The sequence below is a fragment of the Patagioenas fasciata genome, chromosome 1 (genome assembly GCF_037038585.1).
Source record: "Patagioenas fasciata isolate bPatFas1 chromosome 1, bPatFas1.hap1, whole genome shotgun sequence".
NCBI classification, from domain to species: domain Eukaryota; kingdom Metazoa; phylum Chordata; class Aves; order Columbiformes; family Columbidae; genus Patagioenas; species Patagioenas fasciata.
In genome coordinates, this window is record NC_092520.1 from 162,230,381 (window position 1) to 162,250,416 (window position 20,036).

The window sequence follows — 20,036 nt, forward strand, 5'->3', positions numbered from 1 at the left end:
GGTGTCCCCTCTCTTGATATTTCCTGTGGTCTGGGAGACACCACCAGCTGTCGGTTCAGTTCGTGCAAGCAGTTTGTCTGAGGGCTGGGGGTACATAAGGGGAGCAGCCTTCATGGGACTCAGTCTGGCATCAGATGCAATGAAGGAAAGGAAATTTATGCTGGGGTGCTGTGCTGTGCTGTGAATGGTTGTTCCCATTAAGTCTTGAAAACAAAATGTCACTTTAATATTATAACAGACAGATACCTTCTTTTAAGAGATGGCTTGGATTTCAGGTGTGTTTACTCTTGTTATATTAAATAAATATTTCAGCTTTTTCTAGGATGTTGGGATTATTACACTGAATGCATACATACTGTCTTACTTTGAGGTACAGATAATTCATCTAATTTGTATTTTCTGTAAAAAACCTGTTTTCCTTGGTGCTTTCAGAGTTGTGATTTATAGCCAGATTGTAATAATTTTTAATCGTTGTTGGCTGAAGAAATGGTCCTGCCTTCAACATTTTGCTGGAACCGCCACTGCTGTCGACAAGACTACTAAGAATTGTGTTTTGACCTTTGCTCTGTTTTCCCTTTTTTTGATCTCTCTTTCCTTATCTAACATCCCACTTGCAATGTTCCCCTCTGTTTTTTTTCCACAGCTCAGTTGTCTTCTAGCTTCCTTGTAACTCTCTAACCTTTCCTGCACAGCTTCATTGTTTCCCTTTTGTCATGATCTGTGTTCATCCTCCTGAATCCAGAAGATATCTCCTACCTGCCTGGCTTAAGGACGCCTAAGCTGATAGATGTCAGAGCAGGTAAATTAGAAACCTACAGGTCCTCTCACTGTACAGTCTTTAGCCTGACCCGTTTCTTTACAATCCCTTTCTAGATATGTCTGTATCAGCTTCATGTAACCAAGTGAAGATATGTGTTCCTTGTTTCTGTCATCTATACCTTTTTACTCAGTGCTTTCTCTACCCTGCCTTTTGCCCCTTGTATGCTGATTTCTTTTAACCCCAGTTTATAGCCACTGCTTGCAACTTCTCCATCCCTGAATTCTCACAGGTATTCCTCCTTTCTGTTCGGACACTATTGACACATATCTAAATCATCCTAACTCCTTCTTTGGATTCTCCCTGGCAGCTCTGCTTAATGGCCACTTAACTCCCCACCCCAGAGATACTGAGGACAACCCTGCCAAACTCATGTTGCCAGTGTGATCCCTAACAAGGTGCTTGCCCTTCTTTGAAGCTTCCAGCTCTGTCCTTTCCCCATGGTTATACCTTGTTCCCCCCATTAGAGAATCCTTGTGGGCCCAAAAGACGTTTGCATATGGTGCCATCCCCTGCCTGTCCAGCTCCACTGCCAGCACCTGCATCTGGTGACAGTTTGTGCATGTTGTCTACAGATGCTTTATCCTCTGCTTTCCTGTTTGCGTGGAAAACACTACTGAAGCTTAGTGGTTAAATATTCTTTTCCCCTGATATCCTTCATAAAACCCACATTTATCATGAGGTACACAAAAGCCTTTCAAGGGAAAAATGTAGCCAAGTGATTTCTAAGGACGGCAGATGTTTGTTTATTTGTCTTTCCTGTAGAATTAGAATGAGAGAAAACAAAAAAAGGAAGGCAAGGCTTCCAACCAGGCTTGTAACCACATTGGTACCTATGGAGTATTGTTATTGTTTTCGTCCATTACCTTTTCCAGTTCCTGCAAATAATCTGGTAGACTTTTCTTTGTATCTTCAGTACACAAGAATCATTTCTGGGTTCTATCCTTGTAAAAATTCTAATAAAGTGGGGTTCTGAAGTTGATGGCCTTGACCTGGTACTAGCTTAAAAGTCATAATATAATTGATTATTATCTTGAAAGAGTAATAATTATTTTGAAAGAGTGACACCAGCTTCACATCATTGTTTCCAAACCCACTTGGTTATGTATTACAGATTACTCCTTCCTGGTAAGCTTGCTTACTTATTACTTTTAGGGTTTCTGTGCTGGGAAAAACGGGTTGCAAAAGAGACTGTGGGTATCATGACCTCATCATTCGTATTCAAAAGAAGAACAGCAAGATTACCATAATGCATTACTTTGTAAAATTATAACCCTGAGAAGTAATAAGATTCAATTACATGTTTTTGGCAAAGTTCTTTTTAAGAAAGTATCTGTCTCATGACTCTAGTTTATTCTTTGTCTTGATCATTGGTTAGCAGTCCTCATGAGGATTTTTCATCTCCTTAAACCTTGCAAGAGATAAATCCCTCTTTTTCTGTTGTCCAATTCAGCCTTTGCATATGTGCATTTTCTAAAGTGTTAACTGTTAACAGTTGTGCCTGAGAAACCTAAATTCCTTAACACAGCCACAGTGCTTTATGATGCTGGAGAACAAATGCAGACCGCACAAGGAGCTTTTCTTCCCCTTTGCTCTGCACAAGACCTGAAAGGTCACACCGAACAAGAATATTCCACTCATTGGAGTGAAGTGATGGATCCTGTAGGCTGAACTTATCTAAAGGCAGAGTGGTTACCTTTGTGCAGTCTTGCATAAAGCCCATTGTAACCACTGTTAATGGCAGCAAAACCGAAGAGAAGATAAGTAAAGGATGCTGAAATGGGTTTCCTGTTACTCCGTACATACACTTCAAAACTCGGGAGATTCCTAAATCAGGTCAGATTCACTCCTACAAACTAAAAACAAGAATGAGATCGTTTTTAAACCAATATAGAGAGTTGAATTTCTGACAGCTGTGTGAGTGTAATCTCTGTAAACTAAGAGAGAGGATACTGCTGCGTATTACAGTTTTATTCTGCAAAATGATTTCAAAGGGTGATTTGAGAGGATCCTTTTAGTCTGCTTCTCATTTACGTGGTTTTCTTTTCAAAGTTTTTTTTCTAACTTTTGCCATCCTTAATTAGAGAACTTAAAAGTCCAGAAGGCTCTTATTTTCTCTTGGGCTTACATCTGTAGTGTTAATAATACTATTCAGGGAAGGCATAGTTAATACCATGTAGGATATGAGTGGCAGAATAGGATTCAGGTCATCCTATCTGTCTGTGTTTTGTTATGGAAGAGACAACAAGAAAAACATGTGGAGCATTTTTGTCCATAATGTTGGGTGATAAAATCCCATAGGAGTTTAATGTTGTGGCATTTCTGCACATTTTTTTCCTAATATCACAGTTTAAAATAGTTCCCCTGCTATAAGGTTTTAAAACAAATAAATTCAGACTGTCCTTTTAAGTAATGCTGCTCAGCAATTTGCATTGTCCATCATGACTCATTTTATAGTCTGCTCTGCTTGCCTGTCTGTCTGTATTACCATGTACAAGGATCTGAGGTTGCCAGCAAGAATATTTCTGAGCAACAAGCAGAAATAATGTGTTGGACATGGACTTCATGGACCTTTAAATGTTTCTAGAAAGGGAAGTGTTAACATTGAATAGATGACGTTAGTACCACCACCAAGAAAGCAAAAAAAAAGAACCCTGAAAAACTGTATTGACTAAATCTTCTAACAATGCTCATGATTTTCCTATATCCTGCTCTGTGCTTTTGTATGGATTTTTCATAGCACAGGCAGACGTTATCCACACTGTGATTCAGCGTCTGCTCCTAGCCATGCTCTTGCAAGATTTTAACCTGATTTCACGGGAAGAACAGGGAATGAAACACCGTAGCTCATGGTTGTCAGCAGTGAAAAATAGCCAGGAATCAGACAAACAGCTTCATTGCTGAGATTATTTCCGGGATAGAAACTCTTCCAACAGCTGTTTGCTTTGGCTACTACTCAGGTCCTTTTTTTTTTTTTTTAATCAGAAAAAAAAAAAAGAGGTTTGCTTTTTTTTAAGATGTGGGCTGGTTATTTATGTAGTCAGGAAGAGGTCTCTGCTTCTAGTGTTGTGGTCTCAGAGCTGTTTTGACAGTTGGAGTACGGGGAGGTTTCATCTCTTCTCTCCCTCCTTTTCTCCCATCCTTCATTCACTTAACGCACAGACTTGGAATGCTGGAGGAAGAAGAGAAAGTGAATTTATGAGTTCTTTACTCCCAGACAGGCAGCTCTGTGGCAGTTACCTTCAAGAAAAGTTCACGCCCCAAAGGAGTGTTTAGTCTTACAGAGCCACTGACTCACGGAGCAGCGTGTGAGTGGCTGCGAGGGAGAGAGGGAGAGATGAAGTTTTTCTTCCTTATGAAACTCGTAATATTATTGTTTTAAGTCGTTTTTTAAAAAGATGACTGCTACTTTTGTTTAAAGTATTTGTTCTGGAATTGCTGAAGCTGGAGTCTACTAGACTGAGGTCAGGAGCGTTTTCTTTGGCAGAAAGAAGATACTTTTATAGAAGCCATGCCTGTGCTTGGGGTTGCCTCCAAGCTCAGACAGCCAGCCGTAGGGTCAAAGCCTGTTCACACTGCCCTCCCGATACCCAACCTTGGCACCGCCGGCTCGCAGCAGTACTCAACAAAGTCTTTGGAGCTTACCGGGGCGGAGAGCTCGATGCTTTCTTGTCAGCTTACCTTCAAGTCAACCTGTGATTTTGGAGAGAGGAGAGCACTTCAAGGAAAAACCCAGGAGATCGAAGATAGCAAGGTTAGTTGTAAACTTTACCTGCAGATCTCAGTTCTCAGAAAATGTTGATGTGCTCAGACTGAAATCTGATAGGAACTTACTGCATGCAGAACTTGGGTGTAGCTGGGTGAATAGACCTTTGCTGTCATCAGTGGACTTGCATAGCAGCCTTGGAAATTTGTTTTGCTCAGACCTGCTGTTTGAATAACTATTCTGTTTTTAAATGTTAGTGTTAAATGCATTCACAGATGCATTTTGATAAGGATCAGTAGAATCACAAGTAGAGAAAAATCATTCCAGCATTCAGTAAGCAGAGCAATGATATGACAGTACTTAAAAAAGAAAAAAAAAAAAAAAAGAAATTTTGGCTGCCTCATGTTATATTATGAAGCTTTAAAAGAGCTCTCACGCCTACACCTATTCCCACAGGGAGGCTCTTTTAAAATAAAAACAAGTAATTTATTTTCTTTTCACTTTTCAAATGATCTGACTACTCCTGCTGCAGAACTGCTGAACCAGAAAAACTGCTTCTCAGTGAAAAGTACCTGTGTTTTTCTCTTCTGCAAAATAGCTTCCTCCTAGCCACTATCTAACTCTGATTCGTTGTGATTTAAAAAAAGTAGGATGCCATGACTTTTTTAGACTGCTCAGGGTTTTATTTTCATTTGTAAGGGAGTTCTTTTTGAGTCTTAAATAACAATTTAAAAACTTCTGCTTCATTTTCCACCAGCTTTTTTTTTTCTGTAGTTGAAAATGTTTTTCATGCTTTGAACATGAGTATTGAGTCCCATCTCGTCAATAGCATATATTCCTGTAGATCTTTCAGTCAGTATATTATGGCTGCATGTGTGGTTTAAAAGCTTCAGGAATCAGTGCTATGTGAGGTTACTTTCCCTGGCTTTTCTAGTACTTTTGGTTTGTGGAACTGGTTATAACACTAGGATTAAACATATATTTCTAGTTGCTTCATATGTAGTTGGAGAACACTTGAGTGTCCTCAGAGTTGTTAAAGTGTCAAGATACACATAATATATGCACTTGGTTTTCCTTTGTTTTTAGTTACTGGGTTAATTCAGTATTAGTGAAGAAATCTGGTTTTGTGGTTAAAGCATAGTGTTGGGATTCTGAACACTTGGTTTCCTTTTTAACCCCTGCCACATGTTTCCCCATGAGATTTTGGTCATGTCACTTAATTCTTCTCTTGGACTTTTCTGTATCACGTCTCCCTGCCTTCCAAGGATTATGTATTGATGGTCTCAGACACGTTATATAGAAATATAAAGAAGCAGCAGACTGCTCATCTTTTGATTACCAGAAGGGATGAACAGCCCTTTTCGATGACATGAGCGTGACATGAGAATAATGCTACAACTTTTAAACACAATGCGATTCATCCTTGCTTGCTTATTTTTACTAGAAAATATTATGTTTCCTCTTTAATGTTGTTTTTTAATGGATATTGCATGAAAAGTAAATTAGATTTGCAAGTACTATTTTCAGGGAAAAAAAAAGAATACAGTTACATTGCCTACTGGGAGATGTTTCTGGATTCTTTAAAAAAAGTGGAGAGAAAGGTATAAAGCATATTGCTTCAGTGATTAAACCACTTTGGAACTATTACTGACTAGCATGAGACCTCATGGGAGTCAGTCCCTCCCATGTTCCACGTATCCTTCCAAGGCATCTGGTCCTGAGCCCTGCTGAAGTACTAGTGAGTAGAGTGACAGGCTAGATGGACCCAAACTGTGATCCCAGTTTGGCATTTCATGGGTTTTACAATACTTCTGGTTTTAGAGACTGTTTTTTAAGGGGGAGGTGGGGGAAGAAATCAACCTCCAAAAAACAACCTACTAGCTGTTGGATCTTTCTCAATGGAGGCAGCTGAGCATATTTAAAAGACGATCCTTAAAGCGTAAGACCGGTTTGCGCACATGGTGGTCTGAAAACCTCCCCTGGCCACCTGGGTTTACAGAAGTGCTGAGCATTCAATAATTTACTAATTTCTGCAGCCTTTCTGTATTCCCCCCTTACAAGTGTAACATTGTCCTTAAGGTTTAGTGGCAGCCCATGGCCCAGCTTTCTTCCAGGCACATTTATTTGAAGTATGCTTTTATTCACCTTTTAAGCAAGTTTAATGGAATCTCTTTGCCAAAGTAGTTTAGGTTATAAAGTGAGTGTTTATGACAAATAAATTATTTTTAGGCTTTTCCTACTAGTAAACTTCAAAATATCAGCCTAAAAGTAATGAATGCTATTTTTCTTCACCAGTGATAGAGATCTATGCCACACAGTTTCCCAGTGTTTGGTACCCTCAGCAGTATGTCCAGGTTATCTAAGCAGTAGTTCCAAGCACAAATTTGAGGGAGTTGTTAGAATAATGTCTCTTCAGGTTTACTGAGCAGATGCAAGTTCTGCATTACAGATTTTGTTGTCCCAAAGCTTGACCATATTTGAGTGCTGTTTCCAATAGGCCTTTGGTTGTTTTCTTTGGTTAGCAAACATGTTAATCAAATGTGATATTCTTGTGTGGCTCTGTGGTATACATACTGCTTGTATGCTTATGTTATATCATTGGATATAAGGCAGCACTGATTTTTGAGGGAAAAAAAATGACGGATATCTATCTGCAAAAGACAGTGGAACAAATGAATTAATCATCTGGTTAACTTTTACCCTTGGCTGCTAGATTGCAGCCTTTAGCATCGTGGGTCACCAGCTTTCTCATCCTGTCTGGAAGGCACTTAGATTGACACATGTACTCACTCCGACATATCCTGTTGCTATCTATAAGTGCTAAGGCTTCCAAGACAAATTTGGGTTATACATGTCAATACAGTAGGTCATTGCCACCCAGCTGTTTCCTCTATGGCCTCCAGTCTCACCACACCTGATTGTTCAAGACTTTTGACACTTGTGTTGGCTTTCTCACACAACTGTCTTGCCAAGATTGGTTAGGAATACAGCTGCAAACATCAGTTCTCTTTTCCCTAGGCGTCTTTCCCATCTCACATGATTTTGCTGCACTTGCACATATAGTCTTGGTTGTTTTCTTTTTTGTGGACATGATGCAGTTTGTAGTTTAATAACAGTGATATTATTATTTTAATAAAAACTGTGGTAGAAGAAATTTAAGGTGATTATATTCAACTTTTTTATTAATTGGATAGAACATAATTAAGCTTAGGAAAGCAAATAATAAGGTGGTAATTACTTAAATTACTCTGTGTGCAGTTTATTTGGCTACGCTTATGTTCAAAATTCTCATAAATTGTGCTTTGGTGCCTAAGTCACATACAGGTCCATTTACTTTCTTAATAAACCCCCTAATGTTTAAACTGACTGCACGAACACTTACAATGTGAATAGTCATGCAAAATATTTGAACGCAAGCATTCAGAGCACATTCTTTTTCCCTGAGTATCATATAGACAAAAGTTTATTCCTATATATGTACACAGGAAAGGAATCCAGCTGCTGGATTCATGAGGTGAAATGCTGGCTGTCTTTGAAACAGATGGAGTTTTGCTGTTCAGTTGGACCATGGAGTGTTTTTATGCAAACCCACATCTAAAAATACCAATATCTTTTGTAATATTTTTCTAACTGTGAATACAGTATCATTTATATTTCTGTGCCCCCATTTTTATACGGCTTGCTAAATTAATGAGATTAAAATTATTCAGTCATGCTAGGCTGCCTTGTGGTACTATTCTAGTTGTAAAATGGGATATTTAATAGCAATAAAATGAAAAGAAAAAAATATCAAGCCATATTGTAGAAAGGTAAATGAAACAACGGCTTAAAACTCAAGGAAAGAAGAGTTTCTATGCAAAACCTATTTATTTTGGTCACTAAATTATGATTCTGCACTATATTGACTAGTAGTAAATGCCCAAAGGCAATAACATTTTACTCCAGCTCAACACAATTGGTTTCAGATGCCCTTACATATTTGATGGTGTAGTCACAAGGGCAATGCCACAAATTCTCCCTGGCACAAAGCTGAGTAGCTGCTGGGAGTCAGCACCCTTGCTAGGCACACAGGGCTGCTGGCCTGGCTGCCCAGGGATTCTCCTGGTTGTGCTCCACTTGAAACGCCCAGGCACTTCCTCCCATCATCAAACTTTTGACTTTCAGGAACACTGCACCATCATTTATGCTTGCAAACTGAATTTTCTCTGAGCTAAATCTGATATGTTAATGGTAGTCGTTTGGTTATATGACTTGGATGATAAGATTTTAGCCTTTTTTTAATTCATTCCTTTACTGTCATATTATCTTTTTTGTTTGTTTGTTTTCAGTTTCCCTTTGTCCCTGCTATCTGTCTGCTGCTGTCTGCTTTATCTACTTCTTCCTTCCTGTTGGCAGACATCTTTACAGACTTCTGCAAATGACTTATTTTTCTCTGTATCTACTAATCAAGTATTCCTGTCATGACTGCAACATATTTCATGTTGCAAAGTGCTAGTCTGGCTGTACAACTGATCCGGTACACATATGTAAACCTAAAATTTTTCTAGATACTTCAGTTTTGGGGCTTTATATGAGGTTTTTGAAAGTATGGAGATACATGGACAGTAATTTGTGATCTCATTTAGAGGGGTGCAGCCTCACCAAGTTCATCATCACACAGTCTGATATAGGAAGATCTCAGGGGAACTCAAGGAACGGATCTTCTGCAAGACCTTTTGGAAAACATGAAAAAGAATATGTGTCAATCTGAGGAAAGACATACAGATGGCTTCTTCTGTAGAGCACAGAAATCAGAGCAGTTTAGCTAGTCTATAAATCAACAGAACAAAGAAGAATAGATGTGCTCTACCTAGGGAGCATGGCCAACAAAGAATGGGGTCTGAAACAGTCGTAGCAGATGAACATCTTTAAAGTAATCTAAAATGAATGTCAGTGTCACAAGACAAAACTAAATACTTTGATGAAATTAGGCAAAAACATATTGCTTCTGTGACTCTTGAGATCTTTTTCATTTAGTATCATACAACTGCATCTCAGTCTTGCCTGAGGTTCCAGTGCGATTCTGCCAGCCCCATTGCAGTAGGACATCGGAATGAGCATGGAAACCTCCCATTTTTTCATCAGTTTTAAGCAGTTTGTTGGTGATGTGTTAACTCCTGCCTGCCACCAGACACCAGACTTGGAGGACAGCGAGGCTCCGCTGTCCAGACAGATCTCAAGACAAATATTTTTGCTATCCGCACATGGGTGGAGCTCCTGCTCATGCCAATGGGAGTACTGTGCACATTGAAAAAACAGATGTGTGCCATGAATGACTTCCATATCTCCATATTTCCTCAGCTAACCACTCCACACCATTTACTTAGATTCTGCGTGACCCTTTCCCACCATTCCCCATATGTCCCCAAGCAAAGCATCTGTTGCAATCCCACATCTCTTTGACCTTTCAATTTCTTGGATAACTTTTTGTCCAGTCTCTCAGGGCCAAGCTCCACCAAGTTTCTTGACATACTGAATCTAGGGAACATAAATAAATGAGTTTATTTCCCCATTTTGTCATACCCTTCCTTTTCTCAGAGCTAGTGGATTGGAGATGTCTGTCTTGTGGGTTGGCAAGAAAGGAGGTTGCTCATTGTGCCGAGTGTTTCTTTTACAGCACTACAGCCAAGGCAACAAAAAGGGCAGCAGAAGCAGCCAGAGACCGCTCATCTTCTCCACATAGTGACCGCTAGTGATGGGAAGCCAGCATTGTTTCAAAAGCACTGAAACAGTTGCCAGAAATTTCAGTCGGCACTGCTGACACCTGGGACTATGTATGTTTAAAATTCACAGAGCTCCAGCGAAGCCAGGACAGTTGGCAGGAGTTCAGATTGTCAGCAATTTCAGCTTCTTGCCTTGTGCTCTGAATTATTTCTTTATCAAACAGATAACAGTGTCTTTAATGTGTTTTATGTATCCAGCACTATCTGTCTACGCTATATTATAACTGATTTAAGAGCCTTATGCTTTATGAGCTTGGAGCCAGCTTCACTGCTACATGTTTATTTTCTAGTCATCTGTACAAAGCACATTTTCATATAGTTGAAATAAAGGTACAGTAACACAACTTGCAACTCTCAAAGCTTTTGTATGCCTGAGCAAATTGTATTGAGTATAGGCTGAAAATGCTTTTTGTTTGTAATTTGTAATCGAGACCGCAGATAAGAGGGTACTTACCAACCTGAGTTTAAGACCTCTGCCTACTTTTTTACTGCTTTTCTAATTTCTCTCACAAACTAAGAATGTAGAACTCAACATATTCCCTTTTGATTTGTGTGTTGCGAGCTGGTATTAGGCACCAGCAGAAAACAGTTACTGTTACCCTTTTGTATTGCATCTGTGCCTAGGAAAGCTGCTTGGAGATTTCCTGACCAGACAACTTTTCATTAAAAAATCCTTTCCTTGAAAATGGGAGTGTGGATGCACCAGCAGAGCTCCAGAACCTGAAGCAACCTAGCAATGTTTGCTTGGTGCAACAGTCTTGCAGCCTTTGGGGTAATCTCTTCTCCATGACCATAAATGGAGAGAAGTGGTCTCCATTTCTAGATTAAAATATTTGGTTTATATTATACCCAGGATGGTTTTAGTTAGGCTTTAGTAAAACTTCCCTGCAGTAATAGCAGTTTAACAGTGGAACACTTTGCATGCAAAAGGTGTAGGATCTCCGTCACTGGAGTATTTTAAAGAACAAACACGTGTACACCTGTCATTCATAGCATTACTAGCACTGATCCTTGTGCAAAGGACTTGATGGCCATCGTGATGGTCTTCTCATTCTCTTTTTTTGTTCCTTAATTCACCTGAGTACAAGTCTGTGGTGATGCTACTCTGAGAACCTGAGCTGACAACCCAGTGGCCCGCAGTACCATAGAGATGTAAGGGCTCCCTTTGGAGACAGCTTTGCTACCTTGCCGTTGTACAGTATGGGTGTTTCCCAAGGCATTTCACTGAAGTAGTGCAGTTCCAATGAAGTTTCCCTAAAGCACAGGTAGGGTATCATTGAAGGTCAGCCAGCTAGTTGCTTGCTTAGGAACACTCAATCCCTGGTATACAAGGTATCAGTATTGGAGTGCCCTCATGCCTCAAGGTCCTGTGAGGTCTGGCAGAAGAGTGATTCTCTGTGAGTCAGTTCTTTGCTCTATAACAGGGAACACAGAAGCCCTGTGAACCTAATTCAGTTTAGGGTTCTGAGTTTCTTTAGGAATCTCTTTAGGAGCAATGCAGTGAATGTTTCAGCTGGCTGCATTTTGGAGGGGCTGTTCAGACTGCTCCCTAGAAGACAGGAGCATACCAATGCACCCAGCAGAGTAAGGTGTACCACTAAGATTAGGAAGTTCAGTTCAGCTGTAAGACATTTCTTCCCTCTAGTAAAAACATATGTGAATGTCCTTTCTGTGGATTTTTTTTTTGAGTTTCAGCCAGACTTTGATCCTAGAAAATTTTACTAGATTGATGCCTTATCACAACAGGTAGTGTGCATGGGCACAGTAGAAGTTAGTTGCAGCCATACAGAACGTGTGGCTGCATTACGCAGAGTGTGGGAGAAAGGGAAAAATATTATCCCCACAGTGCAGAGGGAGAGGAGAGATTAAAGGGGAAATGTATGATTTTCCCACACTCGGGCTGGGACTTTGTGGCAGGACTAGGAATTTTAAGTCAGAGATATGTTCAGTCCCAGTCTCCACATCATAACCACAAGCCTATCCTTTGTCTTTGCTAAGAGATCAGTTAAGAATAAAACATCCAGAGAATGAGGACAGTTTTGGCTTTTGCTTCATTTCAACATCGCTGGCTAGCATCAGTGTGGGCCCAGCTCCGAACTGGAGGTGGAATTTTACTCCAGGAGCCACATTCTTAGGTTTTGATGTATCTGATCTACACAGACTCTGACACAATTTATTAGAGAAGCAGAATGTGTTGAACCCTTTATGGAGCAGTATAACATTCATCAAAGTCCTGTGTGCAATGTTGTTGATAGGCTTTTCGCTTCTTAAATATGATGTGGAAAGTGTAAGTACTTATGGAATAAAATCAGATCTTTTGGATCAGATCAGATGACTTTTTTGGTCCTAATTTCTGCCTTTGAATACACTGTCTGGCTTCTCTGTAGCAGAAACTCTTTTATTTAGTAAATAATAGGGGCATGAGTTACAAATGAGAACTGTTCTTTTGTCCACTCCCTTTTTGTTTGTTTGTTTGTTTGTTTTTTTCTCTAGTACACTAATTTTTTTGGAGTCACATAGTTTTTGTCGCACTTGCATACAGGGCATGCAAAGAGTAGTTCAATTTAAAGCAGCTCTGTGTTTCACTTCGACCTGATTCACAGGATGTGGTCTTGGAGGAAGCCTGTGCCTCAACAATAGGCTTTTGACAGCAGCAGTGTTGGTGGATTAAGCTGGAAGAGGAGGAAGCCTCTATCTATTCTCAAACCTACTAGTGGAATATTCTGCACTAATCTTTACTTGCCCATGATGTTTGTAAGGTCACAAACCTTTCTCTTTGTTGTTGTTGTTGTTTTTGTTTGATTGTTTTGTTTTGTTTTTACTGGCAAGAGGACATTGACTGAAAGACAGCATAACTTCTTTAAAATTCAGAAAAGAAATGCAGAGTGTTTTGTCTGCTAAATGCAAAGGGATAATTCCCCCATGTAAGATGTGCAGATTTCTGATGGCACTTGTGTATATTCTGTGTAAACGAAGTTGAGAGAACTTGGAAAATAAGCAAATCAAAGGGAAGCATAATTTTAAAGTGGTTAGGGCTGGATCATAATATTTCTGGATATATAAACTGAGAAGGTGCCAGCCACTAAACATCTGTAGCAACTCTGCATAAAACATGAGAGACGCTAACCAAGTGTAATATTAGTATTGTCCTAACCTACTTTCAGTATGACATTTGGTCTGATTTATCTTTTTACTTATGTTTACTTTCCTTTAAACCCTCCTTTACTGCTCTGCACCTCTGATCTTAAAGCAGTGGTAAGCATTTCATCTTTCTATATACCTCTCAAAAGTACTTCAAAATATTTTATTCAGGTAAAACTCTAGAATTAGTGAATTGCAGCAAGTTTGAAAAGCTAGAACAACAATAACAAAAGATGTTGAGCTCTCTCTTGTGTTTTCCATTCCAAAACATCTCCCTTTGACAATTTTAGCACCTGACTTTGTATCATTTGGTGCTGTGTAAAACTCTGAAAGATTTGGCAGTGATAACTTCCTGTTGTGCATCAGGATTTGATTCACAGGGCATGTGTAAAACCACCACAGATTAATAATCCGAGTGGTCATGCACAGAAAGATGAATTCCAAGCAAATGTTGGAAAACATTTGAGCACTTTCATTAATCAGGAAACATTGCATGGCTCATACGTGATGTAGGGTGAGTAAGAAATAAGTCAGGGTGCAGAACTTTTGCTCACCACTACAACAATGGGATTTCCTGGCAACACATCTATGCAGTAAACAGGCTGTTTGCTTTCTTTTAAGGGTATTTTTTTGTTTTGGTTTAGTTTTTGGTTTTGGGGATTTTTTTTTTCCTTTGGTAAGCTGTCTCTGTAGTGGAAATAAATAGGCATTAAATAAGAATGTGAAATAACAAATAAAAGTTCAAAAGGAGTTTAGAAATTTCCTCAGCTGATCAGTCTGCCTGCTTTAGTCATTGCTGGCCAGCTCACCAGCCAGAGACAGAGTGCTGGAAGGAAGAGCTGAAGGAATCTGTTTCTCATGAAGGAGCAGGACAAACCTGAAAGCTTGAGAGCTGCAGGTTCAGATTTGCTTTTGAAATGCTTCTGAGAGGGAGCAGGGCCTAGAGACTAACATGGGAAACCACAACCTAGTTTCACTTCTGGTTTCTATCAAGTATCTCCTTGAACTCAGCTCATATCTAAGATGGTAACAATGCCATTATTTTTAAAGTTATTTGGTGAGTAAGTACTTTTTTTTTTTTCCTTTTAAATGCTGAAGAAATAATCCAATTAGCTACTTTTTAAAAAAGTTACTGAAGTTACTTTGAATGACCTTAGAAAAGCTTTTTTACCTAATCAGTTGCTGATGTTAGCAGCTTCCTGTCTGTCAGTTTAATAATGCATCCATTCTTCGTTCTTGCTTGTAATAAGAATGCACAAGTAGAAGGCATTTTATATACAATATACATTTTTCCTGTGGAAGTATGTGATCCTGACAAAGGTAAGGAGGCAAAAACAGTGTTGTTTTCTTTACCTCACTGCAGTACCACACTGAAGACTGGTGTGGTTCTGTATTATTAGTTGAAACCTAGCAAGTTACTCCACAGAGAAACTCTGCGCAATGATTGACAGTCCAAAAAGTCCATTCATGGGTGATGCCATCTTCAGATGCAATTTTTTAAAGTACAGTCTCATTTGCAAAACTTTCAGAATCCTGACTGGTTTTGAGAAAGAGCTAGGCTTCTTCAGCTGGGTGTCTGGAATGGGTTGATGGCTCTGTCACCTATGAATGATGGCAGAGAAGCCCCAGACTAGGACAGCTATGTCACTCACAGCCTTAAAGAGTTTTGCTTTATGAGATAAGCTATTAACACAAGGGAGTAGGGAATAAAAGAAAAATGTGTGGAAACGAAAACAAGGCTTTCTTCCCAGGGCCCTGCCATGTCAATGCAGGATTTTTCTGGGTTATTTTGCCTCATTTGTGGACATGATGCAGAGGAGATGTGGAGTCATGAGGGAAGCTGAAAAAGCAAATCAAATGAAGTTTCAGGGGAGGGAGCACAAGACCAAGCATATTAGGAACTGGTGTGTCGAACTAAGTAGTGATTCAAAAAAATTACTTAGAGGGAATTTGGCAACAGAAAATGAATATAATACAGGAGATTCAGATCAGCAAAAGAGATATTGGAGAACTCAGGCTCCATAAAAGCAAAGGGATTAAGGACATATTTGCATCTGTGGAAAATTTGATCCCATCTCTCCTGAACATTGGAGGTGATCTCATCTAATTTGAGAGAAGTTGTAAGATCTCATTGTGAAATACTGATATAAATCCCAGCAAAAGCAGGGGGATAGTGGTCTCATTACAGTCTAAAGGGACAAAAGTTTCCTTCAATTCCCATTAGAAACTTCAGCTTGGATGACAATGAAGTCAGGATTTTCAACAGTAATTTTCGCTCATATAAATACAGATCTTTAAGAATCTCAGGAGCCTTAGCACAGAGTAACCTAAGATTCATAACGCAGTTATGACATAAACAAGTTTTGCCCTCATTGACTATGCAGAAATATTATGTCTCTTGATCAAGACATAAACCAGTGGCATATCCAAGAATTGGACTTTTTGAAGGTGAATATTAGTTCCTCCTGTATTAGCAAACTTGTCTTTGTAATTCAGTCCATTGCAAAACTCTAGGTGGATGCAATAGTTAAACCTGAAGACTGAGTTGAAGCTTTTCACCCTGTATGCATATTGCTGCCATTTCCGAGCAATTAAAGATTTTTGAATGTTCTAGAATAGCTTGGGGTATTACACCATGTAGGTCCACTATGAGGTAAAGTATGAGAAACTGGTAATTACCAAGATGATGACCATGTCTTGGTATGACTTGTGTGGTTCTGTCACTGGCTGTGTGATTTACAACGATATTTTAGTATTTAAACGTTTAACAGAAATATACAAATAGACACTCTGTTACAAAATGGGAAAACCTAAGTGCAGCAGCTCTCTTCTACAGCTAACTTTGGTTGTCTTAATTAGGCTTTAGGAATGATGAAATTTTAGCTAATATTTGATACAATTTTATTTACTTAAGAACAGTGTAAGGCAACATTACTTCGCTGTTCTTTTTCCTTTGTTAGATCACCTGATATCTTTATTTGAGTATAGCTGGGGGCTTTTCTCCTTAGCAGTTACTTAAACTATTCAGAAGCTCAATTTAACTAATAGTTTTTATGCTCATCTACTTCATTGTGCAGTTGCTTTTAGGATACTTTCAGATATGTTGCAGTCATGGCGTAATATTTTCAGAGCAGTGGGACACAGATTACAGTGAAGGTGACTGAAAATGTTAATACAACGAACCATTGACTGAATACATGTTATACATGTGTACATGTATATATATATACATATATACCTATACATGTCATATATGTTATCATTTTAGTGAAAACTTAGGGTAGAATTACTGTTCATAGTAATAAAAGTGAGATGTACTCCCCTTCTTTTTGCTTTGTGTTGCTTATAGAATTGATTGATTTGTTCAATATAAAACCAGTCAAAAGCAGCAGAAGCAAGGACCCCTGTGACACCCAGGCCCTGGGTTTCAGTCAGCAGGCAGGGCACTGGCAGCGGCTCTGCTATCTGTCTCTCCACTGTCCCTCTCCTGGGCTGCATTTGCCTTCACCAGCTCCTCTGTGGCATGAGCTGCCTCAGCAATGACAAAGAGATTGATGCAAAGAAGGTTATAAAAATGCTTACGTTATTGAGAAGTCATTTTCCAAACAAACTAGAATTTGTTACCCCATATTTGTATTCTTCTGCAGTTCTCTCCTTTTACCATCTCCCTGATGGCCATTGTTAGCTCCGTCATTTTAAATACTTCATTTTGGAAACATGTCAAAATCAGCCTTCCAAAATCAGAATTCAGTGTGTTCTCGTTTAAATCAGTGGAAGTTCCTCCATTTACTCACTGGAGAAAGGATACCATCCCATTTCATTGTGGCTAGACATTCGGTAACCTCTTACATTATCACAAGACAGATTTTCAAGCCATACAAGCCACTGCTTCTTCCACAAACCAGCATGGTGCTTTTTAAACAAACAAACTGCATCCTGTCTTGGAAGTTGTTATGTCTGTCACTCATATTTGTTCTTAGAGTATTCCAGGCTCAAACAAAACCTAAACTCTGATGAGATATATGTGATTAAAATCTCTATAGTCAGGTTTCTTCATAAGTCAAGAAAACCATCCAGTAGTTGATTAATGACTGTCAAGTATTGCCACAGAATGAAGCAGTTTGATTAACATCTCTGCCAGATTTTCTATAATAAGATTTTACAGGTAAACTTGGACAGAAACTGCCTCTGCTAGTGCTGCTAATTAGGAAAATCAGTTTATTTGTGAACAAATGTATCAATGTGCTGTTCCCTGTTTGCTTAGGTCGTGCAGATCCATGCAGATTGTATATCCACTAGTGTGTGAGCACCTTGTTGGTCATGTGCAGAGCTACAGTGTGTGTTAAGATCCTCAGCATTGTATGAGAGAAAAGATTGTCAAAATGAAATGCAATGCATTGCAGGTCCAGGACAAAGCCCTCATTTTGGGGAATGTTAGACTATTATTATCCTGAGCTGTTTCATGCCAGATAACTGGGATATTATTTTCTGATAATCAGGTAATCTGAGACTTTTATTCATGGAAACTATGGATTTAAAATGAAAAAACTCTTTCCATCTCTATTTTTTCCGGTATTCTGTCTATTCAGATGACCTATGGAATTTGACAAATTAAAAAATCCCCAAATATTTAGGTTATGATTGTAACTGAAGTATTTGGAAATGTAGTTTTTTATTATGATTTATATCTCAATGTGTTTTTGAACAAAAATTAATAATCATGATCGGCATGTCACTGACTTTATTTTCCTTGTATGGTACAGTATGCAGTTCATGTCCATTTTACGCTCTGTATAACCAAACTTGAGTATGCACAAACAGTATGTGGAAAGGGTAATCAATCTGACTGCATGAAAACTCTGAGGAAATACTGATAAGTAAAACAGCTCATAAATTTTGCATAGAGAATTGTTCACATTAATGGCTCCAAAGATTAAAATTGAGGCTCCTTCTGTCCCACCCATAAATGACTTTTGGGGGTAGAAATGTGCTTAGTAAAAATCTGCTCGCAATCCCTGTTGCAAATCCATATCTGCCTTCTCTGTCTTATTCTACATACCACAAGAGTTCAGTCCATTTAGATCATTGTTCTAAAATGTTGTATTTCTTTAATGAAGTATTTCTTTTTGAATTTAGTAATAGATCCTGTGAGCTGAATGCTGTTGTTCAGTCAGGACTAAGTGTATGTAATAAATAGTCAACATGAATAGAAGATGTGGAGCACAGAGGCAAACTGTTTGGGACTGTTCTTTCCCGTCTGCTAATATCTTGGAACCAATGGAAAATATCAGGAAAGTTCAAGAGGACTTTTACCTGTGTCATAGATCAGTGAAGTGCAGCATCAACTTAGAGTGAGGAGCACAGAAAAAAAAAGATTTGAGGAAAAGCTGTTAATTCTTTCTTGTAATTTTTGCATTTATTGAAAAGGAAAGCAATATTAGTTAGAATTATCAGAGCAGGAAAGGGTGCAGGACTCTGCTGCATATTGAGAACAGACAACACACAGACAAGAAGTTAGTCTTGTCCAGGTATTTTCAGATACCATATGGAGCTTCCAATCATAGTGAAATTCATCTTCGTTATAGCCAGTTAAAAGGTTGGTGTCTAGTCTGAGCTAGTTGCTTAGACTTCTACTATAGCCATATGGTAGAGATAAATACCTCCTGAGGGCAATTCCTTTCACTTTTTGAGATGTTTATGTAAAGGTGGAATGACTCACCATCTGGATGTGTGTACATCTATTCTTTAATTAAGGGAAGATCAACCATCTAGTTAAACACCTAATTTTCACAGTCTAAAATTAGTTGAGATGAATATTACCTCTACTACAGAACTTCTATTACAGAAGACGTTCTCTTTTTATGTACTTATTACTAATGATATCATTATTATTACAGATTGTACATCTGTGTTCCAAAGTACGTTATTATATCTTTTGAGGCTATTTTGAAAGCTAAAGCAGACATAGCCATGATAAGGGTGATGGATCTGGGCATGCTTTTATCAGAAGGGCATCCTTTTTTTAATCCTTAAAACAGATTGATGATATGAAGTTACGGAAAGTCCCTGAGAAGTTGTGAGGAGGAGTGATGAGCAAGCAAAGATAATACTAAAATGAGCCAGTTGCATAGGAAATTGAGATATCTCTGTGACAGAGGCATGTTTCACTTTGATACATTCTCACAGCTTTCTGCTTAGTGCTACAGAGATAGTAGAGATAGTGAAATGGATCATTATGCAGAAATACCATAATGAATTAGTTTACTGAATACATGGCAATGCAACTGTATAAATACACACATAGGCCTTATATGTACACACAAGGAGAAATATCTGATGACCTGGTGGGCACTTGGTGTACTTGCACATATATCAAGGTTTCTCTGCTATCTCAGCAGCATCTCACTACAGATTTACACAGCACTTCTGTTCAGCTGCCAGCATTACACTCCCTCCTTCTCCACTTGCTGTCACAGCATTTCTGAAGAGAAATGTGACATTAATCTAGAATCTACTCATATACTTAAAGAAACAAGATCTGAAAATGAATAATTCACCCAGTATAAAAAATAGGATGTTTATTAAAAGTTTTCTCATACATTTGCAGCCT

The 20,036-nt window shown here is 38.8% G+C and overlaps 1 protein-coding gene across 9 annotated transcripts in view; it reads left to right on the forward strand.

Annotated features, from left to right (window-relative positions):
* NAV3 (neuron navigator 3) overlaps positions 1 to 20,036 on the forward strand; it is a 554,398-nt gene that overhangs the window by 284,156 nt on the left and 250,206 nt on the right. For 6 of the 9 annotated variants that reach the window (XM_071799406.1, XM_071799412.1, XM_071799417.1 and 3 more), the window contains exon 1: positions 3,866 to 4,571. The exons of 1 other annotated variant lie outside the window; for it this stretch is intronic. In XM_071799406.1, coding sequence (XP_071655507.1) covers positions 4,329 to 4,571 — 243 coding nt within the window. In that variant the 5' untranslated portion in view covers positions 3,866 to 4,328. Of the gene's footprint in view, positions 1 to 3,865; positions 4,572 to 20,036 lie in introns of those variants that run through there. 2 more of the 9 variants (XM_071799442.1, XM_071799444.1) reach the window with 1 other exon arrangement.